At 40.8% G+C, this 13,448-nt stretch overlaps 1 protein-coding gene across 1 annotated transcript; it reads left to right on the forward strand.

Annotated features, from left to right (window-relative positions):
• The first annotated feature begins 612 nt into the window (after positions 1 to 612).
• Positions 613 to 12,049, forward strand: LOC140195696 (transmembrane protein 196). The gene is made up of 3 exons (XM_072254409.1): positions 613 to 815; positions 8,487 to 8,543; positions 11,780 to 12,049. The coding sequence occupies exons 1-3, from the start codon at positions 672 to 674 to the stop codon at positions 12,047 to 12,049; spliced, it is 471 nt and encodes a 156-aa protein (XP_072110510.1). The 5' UTR covers positions 613 to 671.
• The last annotated feature ends 1,399 nt before the right edge of the window (positions 12,050 to 13,448 follow it).

Raw genomic sequence — 13,448 nt, forward strand, 5'->3', positions numbered from 1 at the left:
GGTAAAATAGATATTAGAATTGCATTTGACAGTCTTGGTGAAGAGAGAAAATGCTGTCCAAAGTTCATCTGGCGCCGTTGAAGAAGGGAATGGGGATGCAAAACTGAGTTCCAGAAAGATTGGATTTGTCACTTTATTGATTCAAATAAACGCGCTTGTTGATGCTTTAGCGAAGTTCTGCTCTTGCAACTTAAGGTTTAAGGCATCTATCAGACCAATAAATCAACCATTTCGCGTTACGCTATGCAGATGTGTCAGCCTGTCATCTGGCCGTGGTGGATTGAGCGAAAGCAGTCGCGACTCGCAGTGTTTTTTCTGTCAACCAGCTGCTTCGACAGAAAATCTGTCGATGTCTAAACGACCGTGAGTTCGCAGCCGTCTGGCGAAAGACTAGCGCCGTGCGCTGCTTCAGCGAGAAAGGTGATTTGCCCAGACGCGGCAAATGACATCTTGGACAGCCTCCACTGTAATAAGTCTCCGTGCATTTTGGCAATGAGGGGGTGTTATTACTGGATGTGGCTGTACATGCATCTCTCCATCAGTTGAAGAAACCGATGGAAGCTTTTTAAAGGGGAAATATTTATTTATTTATTTATTCATTGGTATATTCAGTTGTGTGGCAGGCGTGTTGGTTGTTTTTCTTCTCTCGAGAGAATGCTGGTGGGAGCACCATGTGCACCAGGGGTCAGATCATTGCCAGTCTCTTCGTGCTCTCCGCTATGGAAATAGGCTTCGGGGTTACGAGCGTGGCTTTGGGCGCGGTCACCATCGGGAGGAGCCGAGCTCGCCGACCCCAGCTCGGGGACTCTTCACCGGTATGGAGCGGTGTTTGTGTACGTTGCAAACTGTTTCTCCTGCATTTCTTGTATTGCGTTTGGTCTCGGTGAATGTTTTGCGTTTAGTGCGATCTGGGGAAACTAAAAAGGGTGTTCACGTGCACCAGGAAGGTGGAAAGAAGTGTCTCAAAGATTTCTGTTCAATTTAAACTACAACGAGATCAAATGGATTAGAAGGCACTCTGACCGAGTTTGCTTAAGGTGCATAGATTGTTAGCCTCACGTTAACTTTGATTAGTTCACTTTTATTTCCCACACAATGGATATAATTGTACATTATGTAAATGAAGGTGATTACGAGTTTAGTACACCGGATGTACCTGCAAATTAAAATGGGACGATGCGACCAGTCCATTAAGAATGGACATAAATTAATGTATGCTCTTAAAAAGACAGAATTTGCGGTGTTTGATATTACATAAAAATAATAAATTTGGATGTGGCTGAAACCTGTACCCAACCTAAACTAGTCCTGCATAACACCTTCCTATTGGCTTATTTCAGCTTAATACTCTAATATCTGCAACACTTGACGGGAATATTTCGGAGCCAGCGCTTCGTTTGAAAACTGCAGCGTGCAAATAAATTGTCGCTTGTGACTTTTTGCCTGGAGCTTAATTTGATGACAGCATTCATCGGGCGCTGTAGCTTGTTAGTGAAAAGGGATGGGACCTAGGTCAGGTTCCAGCATTTCTGTAGATTGTAACCAAGTTGTCAATTGCTGCTTGGTCAAAAACAGTAACATTGTTACTTGTCTAAGCCGCGGTACCAGAGGCGATGAGGGTGCGATTGTCAGACTTTAGCCCCTGCTCGGCCTCAATCCAACAGTTGAGAAGACACCCTGTACTCCAAACACCCGACTGGGTTCAGATGATCTTTGCCGTTTCTAATGTGTGTTCCGCAAAGTCCATACGATTCAATTAGCATGTGCTGAATATACATTTCTAAATAACTTTCACCGTTCAGTTTCGGATCAACTTTTAATTGCACCGAGCTATATTTTTGAAGTTTTGAGTTTTGATTTGGTGCCTGAATAGTGGAGTTGCATTTTGTTTAAAAAAACCTGGTTAATATCTTAAACTATTTCAGGCCAAAGCTGGTTTCTAGGTTGGCATGATTGAAAATACTTTATTCGTTTAGTTATCCTTTGTACCGCTGGCTGCTGGAACACTGTGCCGCCACGACGCAATTGTCAATTGTTCAGAATTTGCCCCTTATTTATCCTGAAAAATACTGGATATACAGTAGTTAGTAATGTCAGCAGTTAATGAATAATTTTATTAATAAAAAAGCTTGGTACGTGTTTGTAAGCATTTCTTTTTGAGGTTTTCTTCCGAACAGATTGTTTCCGGAACATGGGGAAGCGTTTGGTTACAAGACGCGATTTTAAAGGGGTTATAGGGGAAAAAATACTTACGGTCCACAGATATGGCACACCTGTCAAATCGCCATTTTACTCATAGAAACAAAAAAAAACGCTCGTTACAAACTGCACAGTCGTTAATGTGCTTTATTTTGGCACAAAGATGCTTGGTTGATAAATGTTCCTACACTTGAACATGCTTTTGGTTGTATGGAGTTCTAATTCAGTTCTTTGTTGATTATTTCACAGCTTTGCTTGCCATCTCTTGGTTGGCAGGTTATGGGAGGCTAGGAAGCACGAGTCAGGTTCTGGCTATGGTGACCACTTCCTCAGCAGTCCCATGGCCAACTTCACAGTGTTCTCTGTTGTTCTGTAGTCCAGTGACCAGACTGCCAATCCTGATCATGAAGTCTGCTGTGCTCCGTGTCCTCTTACCACCCCCCCCCACCCCAGGCATAACCTTTTACACAAGTTATCTTCTGAGTTTGCAAATGATTGTCAAAGGGTGTGGGTGTTTATTTGCCAAAAAACATTGCAAAAAACCGCAGTAGACACAAGATGCACTCAGTGGCCACTTCACATCTGCACACCTGCTCTTTAATACAATTATCTAATCAGCCAATCATGTGGCAGCAACTCAGTGTATAAGAGCATGCGGACATGGTCAAAAGGCTCAGTTGTAGCTCGCACCAAACATTAGAATGGGAAAGAAATGTGATCTAGGTGACTGACCATGAAATGATTAGAACATAGAATGCACAACAGTACTTCACAGCATCAGGCCATTGGACCCATAATGTTGTGCCAAACCAGCTAAAAAGCAAATCAAAAATACACAAACACTAATCCCTGTGTCCATAGCCCTCCATCTTCCTTATATCCATGTGCCTATTCAAACTTCTCTTAAAAGCCTCAAATGTGTTTTGCCTCTGCCACCATACCAGGCAGTGCATTCCAGGCATCCACCACTCTCTGAGTAAAAAAACTTACCCCTCACGTCCCCCATGAATCTATTCCCTCTCACCTTCAATGTATGTCCTATGGTATTAGACATTTCAACTCTGGGAAACAGATAATCTCTGTCCACTCTATCTATGCCTCTCATAATCTTGTAAACCTCTATGAGATCTCACCTCAGCCTCCGGTGCTCCAGAGAAAATGACCCAAGTTTATCCAGCCTCTCATGATAGCACATACCCTCTAAACCAGGCAGCATCCTGGTAAACCTCTTCTGCACCCTCTCTAAATCGTCCACATCCATCTTGTAGTAGGGCAACCAGAACAGTATGCAATACTCCAGATGTGACCAAACCAGAGCTTTATAAAGTTGCAACATAACCTCTTGACTTTTGAACTCAGTGCCTCAACTAATAAAAGCAAACATTCCATAAGCCTTCTTAATCACCTTATTGATAGCAGTCCTGAAAGTTAAGGAGTTGTGGTCACTTTTCCCTAACAGCTCACCCGTTGAAAGGTGAGTCACCTGGCCTGGTTCATTACTTAACACCAGGTCCAGTACAGCCCCTCCTTTCATTGGACTGCCCACAGATTGATTTAAGAAACCTTCCTGGATACACTTAACAAATTCTGCCCCATCCAAACTCCTTGCATTAAGAAGGCCCCAGTTTATATTAGAGGAGTTGAAATCCCCTATTATTTTTACACATTTCCTTAATCTGATTAGGCATCTGTTCCTCAATGTCCCGGTGGCTATTGGTAGGTCTGTAGTACAATCCCATCAGTGTGATTACACCCTTCCTATTCCTGAGTTCCACCCAAATGGACTCAGTGTCTGACCCCTCCATTATGTCTCCCCTGGGTGCAGTTGTGATATTGTCCCTGATTAGTATTGTAACTTCCCCACCCTCACTTTTACCTCCCCCTCTGTCTTGCCGTTGCAAGATGAGGTAGTTTGAGCATCTCAGAAACTGCTGATCTCTGGGGATTTCCATACACAGCAGTTATGTTTATGAAAAATGGTGAGAATAACATAAAAATATCTAGGCAAGACAGTTCTGTAGGAGAAAAAGCTATTGAATGTATCTTTGTGGTCTTTTGCTGCTGTAGCCCATCCACTTTAAAGTTCTATGTATTGTGTGTTCAGAGATGCTCTTCTACACACCACTGTTGAAATGCATTGTTATTAGAGTTACTGTCGTCTTCCTGTCAGTTTGAACCAATCTGGCCATTCTCCTCTGACCTCTCACCAACAAGGCATTTTTACCCACAGAACTGCAGCTCACTGGATTTTTTTTTGTTTCTTGCACCATTCACTGTAAACTCTAGAAACTGTTGTGCACGAAAATGCCAGGAGGTCAGCAGTGTCTGGGCCCAACATATTGATAGAGTTACAATAAGGCATGATAGACTATATTTCATTGGGAGTTTGAGGAGATTTGGTATGTCACAAAAGACACTCACAAATTTCTACAGATGTGCCGTGGAGAGCATTCTAACTGACTGCATCAATGTCTGGTATGGGGCGGGGGTACTACTGCAAAGGATCAAAATAAGCTGCAGAGAGTTGTAAACTGAGTCAGTTTCATCATGGGCACTAACCTCAGTGGTATCCAGGACATCTTCAAGGAGTGATGCCTTAAAAAGGAGGCATCCATCTTTAAGGACCCTCATCACCCAGGGCATGCCCTTTTTTCATTGCTACCATCAGGAAAGAAATACAGAAGCCTGAAGGCACACACTCAATAATTCAGGAACAGCTTCTTCCCCTCTGCCATCTGATTTCTGAATGGACGTTAAACCCATTAACACTACCTCTTTACCTTTTTTTAAAATTTAATTTTTGCACTATGTATTTAATTTAACTATATTTACTGTCATTCACTTTTTTCTGTTATTATATTTTGTATTGTACTGCTGCCACAAAGACAACAAATTTCATGATGTAAAACCTGATTTTGATTCTGATTCTGATACTCAAACCATTCCATCTGGCACCAACAATCATTCCACGATCAAAGTCACTTAGACCACATTTCTTCTCCATTCTAATGTTTGGTTTGAGCAACAATTGAACCTCTTGACCATATCTGCATTCTTTTATGCATTGAGTTGCTGCCACATGATTTGCCGATTAGTTATTTGCATTAATGAGAAGGTCTACAGGTGTGAAGTGGCCAAGAGCGTATTTTCAGCTCTATACTGGCACGTTACTGTGCCTGGAAATTACACAGACATTGCAAGAAACACCTCTGCCTAGTTTTTAAACTTCCTGCTTTTTATATATCACATACAAAGTGTACCAGCTTCTCAGAGTTTTGGACATCTTTCCAGAGCTTCATAGCATAGCAGCTAAGTACGTTGCTATTGAAAAGCAATGACAATGGTTGTGACCATCACAGCATGTTGAGCTGATTCTTTCCCTCCACCCCCCCCTCGCTTTCTGCAGGGATCCCTCCCTACATGACTCCCGTGTCCATTTGTCCCCCCCATCCCTCCCCACTGATCTCCCTCCTGGCACTTATCCTTGTAAGTGGAAAAAGTGCTACACATGCCCTTACACTTCCTCCCTTACCACCATTCAGGGTCCCAGACAGTCCTTCCAGGTGAGGCGACACTTCACCTGTGAGTCGGCTGGGGTGATATACTGCGTCCAGTGCTCCCGATGTGGCCTTCTATATATTGGTGAGACCCAACGCAGACTGGGAGACCGCTTTGCTGAACACCTACACTCTGTCCGCCTGAGAAAGCAGGATCTCCTAGTGGCCACACATTTTAATTCCACATCCCATTCCCATTCTGACATATCTATCCAAGGCCTCCTCTACTGTAAAGATGAAGCCACACTCAGGTTGGAGGAACAACTTATATTCCGTCTGGGTAGCCTCCAACCTGATGGCATGAACATTGACTTCTCTAACTTCCGCTAATGCCCCACCTCCCCCTCGTACCTCATCCGTTATTTATTTTTATACACACATTCTTTCTCTCACTCTCCTTTTTCTCCCTCTGTCCCTCTGACTATACCCCTTGCCCATCCTCTGGGTCCCCCCCCCCTTGTCTTTCTCCCTGGGCCTCCTATCCCGTGATCCTCTCATATCCCCTTTGCCAATCACCTGTCCAGCTCTTGGCTCCATCCCTCCCCCTCCTGTCTTCTCCTATCGTTTTGGATCTCCCCCTCCCCCTCCCACTTTCAAATCTCTTACTAACTCTTCCTTCAGTTAGTCCTGACAAAGGGTCTCGGCCTGAAATGTTGACTATACCTCTTCCTAGAGATGCTGCCTGGCCTGCTGCGTTCACCAGCAACTTTGATGTGTGTTGCTTGAATTTCCAGCGTCTGCAGAATTCCTGTTGTTTGCGCTTTCAACATTCTATTGGTTTCTCTGAGATCCCTCCTCATTCTTCTAAATTCCAGCAAGTAAAAGGTCCAGAGACTTCAATCGCTATTCATAGCATAACCCTATCATTCCCATGTACCTCCTCTGAAAGCGTCAACACATCCTTTCTTAAATACCTTTCATGAGATAGCATTTCTTAGAGTGTTTGTGAGAAGCTATCAGAGTGTGTAGTTTACTACAGTCATTGCAGATCATGATGAATTATTTTTGTTTGACTGATATATTTCACTGAAGGTGTAAAAATTCATTTCAGAATAATAGTTCTAAATAGTGTAACAAAACTTATATTAGAGAAAGATGAACTATCATCGCTGTGACTTCAACAGTGATTTAGTTACAGAGTTGTAGTTTCATGATTTTATTGATCATTGCTTCTGAGTGGAAAAATTGTTAAGCTTGAGTCTGGAATATTGTGTGCACATTTGTTTTCCCTGCTTGAGGAAAGACATGCACTCTGGAGGGAGTGTTACAGAGGATTACCAGATTGATTCTTGTGATGGAGTGAAGTTAGTCTAATGAGGGGAGATTAAAATGACCCGAGCATTAGAAGAATGATTGGTGATCTGTTAGACATACAAATTTATTCCAGAGCTAAACAAAACAGATCCAACAATGATGCTGCTCCAGCTAATGATTTAAAACCAACCTTTACCGTCTCATTGGAAGACGTCATCACTCATGATTGAGATGAAAATAAATCTCTTCATCCAGAGATAGTGAACATGGAACTTAGACCAGTACTGCTCAGTACAGGCCCTTTTGGCACAAGATGTTTTGTCAATATTTTAACTTACTCTGGATCAATCTAATCCTTCTCCTTCTCAACTCATTGCCCACTCTTTTATTTTCATCCGTGTACCTATTTTAAATCTCTGAAATATCCCTTATGTACCTGCCTCCGCTATCACCCCTGGTGGCACGTTCCAGGCACTTACCATTCTCCGTAAAAAACCTACCTCTGACATTCCACCATACTCTCCTCCATCACTTTAAAATTACACTACTCCATATTAGCCATTTCCGCCCTGGGGGAAAGTCTCTGGCTGTCCACTCTATCTATGCCTCTTATCGTCTTGTACACGTCTGTCAGGTCACCTCCCATCCTCTTTCACTCCAAAGAGAATAACCCAGATTGTTCAATCCACCCTCATAAAGCGTGTCCTCAAGTCCAGGCAGGATCTCTGCACACTCTCTAAAACTTCCACACCCTTATAATGTGGCAAACGGAAATGAATACAATGCTCCAAGTGTGTACTAACCAGAGTTTTATAGAGCTGCACCATTACCTCACAGCTCTGGAACTCAATCCCCTGACAAATGAAGGCAAGCACACCATATGCCTTCTTAACCATCCCATCAACTTACGTGGAAGCTTTGAGGGATCTATGGACGTGCCCCACGATCCTTCTGTTCTTCCACATTGTTGAGAATCCTTCCATAAACCTTGTACTCTGCTTTCAAATTTGACCTTCTGTAGTGTATCATTTCACACTTCTCCAGAATGAATGCCATCTGTCACTCCTTGGCCCAGCTCTGTATCCTATCAATGTCCCGATGTAAACTTCGGCACAATTTCTACATTACCCGCAGTCTACCCACCTTCATATTGTCTGAAACCTTTAAAATACTGCATCATGAAGGCTGTAGCTGTTTAAATGGTAAGTATATTCAAGAGAGAGATTAAGACATTCTTGAATATAAAAGGAATCAAGGGATATGTGGTTTCAGGAAACTGATGCTGAGCTGAAAGACCAGACAATCTTACAGAAAGGCAGAGTATGCATGAGTGGTCCACGCTTGCTTCTGTTATGTTATTGGAATGCAATGTTCCAAATAATGAGGTCAAAGCTGAAGCTTTATTGCTGGCGGCATTATGAAAAAGATTTCTATTTTATGACATTAATCATTCTGTATCTCATGTCTTCTTTCCAGTTTTTAATCTGTGGAATATGTGGAATTGTCTGCGCCAAAAAGAAATCTGGTCGGATAGTGAGTAACCTATTTAAAAAACATGCTTCAGTACTGTACCTCTTAATATCCATCATGTAATTACCATTATAGTTCTTTCAAAGTAAATCCAAAGCTACAAATTAGTGTACATACTGTTCTTCATAGCTGCCCATGCATTGAATTACTCATTTGGGAAATACAGTGGATTTCAGTTAATTGAGACACCTCAGGACCAGTACATTTTGGCTGCTCCAATTAGCCAAAGTTACGTGGAAATAGTTAAAAAGGTATAAAAATGACAAATACCTTTTAACTGAGCAGCAAATTATGTACTTAAATGAAAAACAGAACAGATTTGAATACTACCAGTACTACTACAGTTCTGAAAAACTATTATTTCCTAATTGTTATTAACAGAGGAATTAATCCAGTGTACGCTGTGATGTTCTTTCAATTGACTGTAAATGAACAAAATCAGCGCAAATACCTAGTGTAGATAATGGATTGCCTTCATACAATCCTTTCGCTATGGCATCTTTCCAACTCTTCATTTTAATTATAACACATTCAAGGTGATTGTCGATGCCTTTGAGTTCTTCATAGCTCCTAAATTGTTGAAGTAGTAAAATGGCTTCATTTTCACTCCCGGCCATCTCTGGCATCTCTAAGCCTCAGTGACTGAAAGTGCGATGAGATTAACAGTCCTCAATTGTCTTAATGCTTACTTCTCACCAACTATCAGCAACAGACATCACTACCTTTTGAACACAAAAGTATGCATTTGACGCTATTTCATAACTGTTCGCTCTAAGCGCGGTGTAATGTCTAACAGCCACACAAGTGCATGCACCTAATGCTAATTAGAAACTGTTCAGCAACAGCCTCCTGCCCCAATTAAGCAGCATAGAGTCCCAAATAACCGAAGGGAACCCAGTTATTTTCTTGATTAGTTTTTGTTCTTTAAGAGTTGGGCCAAATAAGCAGCTGCCCCAATTAACCAATCGACCAAATAACCGGAATCCATTGTATTTTTGCTTTGTATGTTTATGCTACTTTTAATATAATATTACTAGTTTTACCCTGAATATGGAATATAGGTTTTGTAATGGATCAAAGTCCCGTTGTGACATTGCCATTTGAATGAAAAGAAGTGAAAACAGATACTAGTTCTTTCTTCCATGCCCTGACCTATCTTTGAGACTGTTCCACGATCCAACAAGTCATTGATTTGTCTCGAAACACTTTGTTTCTAATCAGACGATTTGTTTTTATTTGATACTTTGTGTAAATATTTTAAGCATTTAATAATGAAATTAGAGTCACAGAATGCATGGAAGTAGACCCTTCAAAACAACTCCGCCACAATCAAAGATGCCTGCCTACGAGCTAATGCCACATACCTGTGTTTGGACCATATTAGTTTGTTATTAAACATTGTAATTTTATTTTTTATTATTATTGAGTTACAGCACAGAGTAGGCCGTTCTAGCCCTTTGAGGGCCCAGACCATCAGCCCCCAATTTAACCCCAGCCTAGTCACAGGACAATTTATAACGATCAATTAACCTACCAGCCGGAAGGTCTTTGGACTGTAGGAGGAAATTGGAGCACCTGGAGGAAACCCACATGGTCACGGGGAGAACGTACAAACTCCTTACTGGCAGCAGCGGGAATTGAACCCGGGTCACCTGTACTGTAAAGTGTTTTGCTAATCACTACACTACTGTGCTGCCCCAATGTATGCACCTCTATCAGATCCTTTGGCAGTTCATTTCGTGTACTCACCACCCTCTGTGAGAAAAACCTGCTGCTCGGGTTCCTTTTAATTTCTTCCCCTCTCACCTTAGACCAACACCCTCCAGCTTTAGACTCCTCTTACTTAAAAATACTGTGACCACTCACCTTACCTTTGACTCTCGTGATTTGATAATGTCATCTCTTAGCTGAATCCACTGAAAACAGTCCCATCTTACCCAGTCTGTCCTCACAACTCCCAGGAATATCCTTACGAGTCACCCTCTCTCGCTTAATCACACACTAGCTATAGAATAGAGACCAGAAGTCCATGCACTATTTCAGATGTGGTCTCACCAACACTTGTGCAGCTATAACAATCCTGGCGCTTGTACTCAGTGCTCTGCCCAATGAAGACAAGTGTGCTATAGAGTCATAGAGCCCTGCAGCTGAAAAACAGGCCCTACAGACCATCTGGTCCATGTCAGCCAGGTTTTCTCCCTCATCCCATCTACCTGCACCTGGAACAGAGCCCTCTATACCTCACTTATCCATGTACCTATCCAAATTTTTCTTAGATGCTGCAATTGAATCCGCATCTACCACTTCCCCTGGCAGCAAACTCTACGCTAGCTTTATCCTCTGAGTAAAGAGCTTCTCCCTCATGTTCCCCTTAAATATTTCACCTTTCATCCTAAGCCAATGATCACCCACACTGAGGGGAAAATGTATTCATCCTCTCACCTTATCTATTCCCCTCATAATTTGTATGCTTCTGAATGATCTCCCCTCATTCTCCAATGGTCCAGGTAATAAGGTCCTAACCAATTCAACTTATCCCTGTAACTCAGGTGCTTAAGTTCTGAACAACATCAATGTAAACTTTTTCTGCAACTTTTCAAGCGTATCGTTAAGCTTCATTCTCACCATAGCTAAATGTATTGCCATTTTCATGAAATTGTGCTACTCCTGGATGACAGATATTCCAATTTGGACTGATGCCTGGATGCAACCAGTGCAGAGATCAGACTTATTACAGATTGGAAGTAGGTGGGCAGGTTTACTCAGGTTCAGTAGCAAGTGCCACAATACCAGCTAGACGATTAGGACAGCAATTATAACCAGTGCAGAGATCAAACTTATTACAGATTGGAAGTAGATGGGCAGGTTTCTTCAGGTTCAGTAGCAAGTGCCACAATACCAGCTACAAGATTAGGACAACAATTATAACCAGTGATGTTTAATTTTTGTTAGCATTCGTTGAATCATAATTCTGTCTCTTGAATATTGAAAATCACCTGTTGAAGAGAATAATTATCACTTTGGGAAATTTCAAATAGCATTTAAGGACTCTTCCATAAACTGAATCATATTGAATTTACAGACACTAATATATAAATGTAATTAATTAAAATAAGATTATTATGCTTAATTCTGAACTTTCTTTTATGTCAATTAATGGAATATTTATTTTACCTTCTAATATTATTTCCAAATTGCTGGTGTGATACCTGATTTTAATCCTTCCTGTTCCCTACCAGATGATATTATTTTCTGCCTGTTGTATCTGTGGACTGATCGGAGGAATATTAAATTTTCAGTTTCTGCGAGCAGTAGCAAAAAGGACATTTACTTACCCCATTTATCTTGCTTCCATGTCAATGGCATGTCTGGGCATTGTGGGGTGTACACTGTCTGCCTGGCTCACTTGTCGGCTGGCCAGCAACGAGCAACAGAGAATGTTCCTAGAAAGAGATCACTCACTGCACCACTCTCATGAAATGACAGAAAAAGTATGTAACCTTTTGTAACTAATTTTATAAACTTGATACTAACTTTCTGAACCCCACAGCAGAATGGAAGTAAGAAATTTATATTTTTATTTGAATTTGCAATGCTTGATGCTGTAGAAATATTTGCAGAGAAAAATGTTTACTATTTCTCAAATCCACTTTTGTATTATCATAATAATTGGATAATCTGATCTTTGATTCAAACAACTGCATGTATAAGGTGTCAACTAAAAAAAATCAATCCAAGCCAATGAATACTGCGCAAATTGTGATTCTAGCATTATATAAAATTAATCACTAAATTATTTTACAGGATGCAAGGGGCAATTTGGCCCATTTTCCTTGTAATATTATTGTTGCAAGCATGTAATTCTGAAATTATGTCGTTATTTGTAAGAATATAGATGATTTTTGTTCCACTTTTGAGTTGTTTTTCTTCTTCAGTTTTTTTAAATGCATTCTTTGACCTTTTATTACAGGTAGCTAGAAGGTGAATTTATTTACCTACATGTGACACTTCCATGTCATTAAGACTTAATTCTACTTTTATTTAAACTCATCCATGACCTGGATTTCAAATTGTAAAATGCCTGATCTCATTCAACCTTATTTCTTCTTAACATTCATAGAGCCTTAAGAGACCTAACCATTCTTTTTCTCTATTTATATTGTCTTCTCCTCTACTCTTTGTAGTTTAGTGTACTCTTGCACCACAGATTCTTAGTATTTGATCTAGGTGACTTTTCTTTAGATTTTTGTTAGAATGGTATAATTTGGCCTCAGCCCTATTGATTGTCCTTGTGAAAACTCAGCACACTTTCTTCAGTTCCTCTTCCAACCCGTCCCGGTGAACCTGCTAATCCACCATGAGAGAAAGCATTGCTGGGACTCCTAATCCCACTGCTGCATGATATGGCTTCCTTTTTATCATTCTAAACACTGAAAATGCTGCACGTGATACAAACTTTAAAATCACAAGAGCATTGTTTCATTTTTGTGCAAGCTGTATAATGCATCAAATATTATACCTAGATCCAGCCCACTTCTAGCCAAAACTGTCAACCCCAATAGGTGAGTTGAAGAAGACCCACAAGATAAAATTCCATTTACTCAGACTTGAGATATGAGCAAAATCCAAAGAAGTTTGTTCTGAAATGGACTGGATTTCAGGTGCACAGTGCAATAATCAGTCAAAACTGTCAATACACAAACAGAATTATCGATAAAACAAGAAATTCTCCATTAAGTAATTTTATGATGTGCCAATTTAAATTGTAGCTTATCTTGTTGCTTAAACAATTAGCAAATGATAAATTTTTGTTGCATTTGATCTCTATGTAGTTAGAATGACTTGGACATAGATAGACATTGTCAGAATTAACTGATCACCAAAAATGTGGTTTCTGAAAATAATTGT

This window comes from Mobula birostris, chromosome 3 (genome assembly GCF_030028105.1).
Source record: "Mobula birostris isolate sMobBir1 chromosome 3, sMobBir1.hap1, whole genome shotgun sequence".
In the NCBI taxonomy this organism is placed as follows: domain Eukaryota; kingdom Metazoa; phylum Chordata; class Chondrichthyes; order Myliobatiformes; family Myliobatidae; genus Mobula; species Mobula birostris.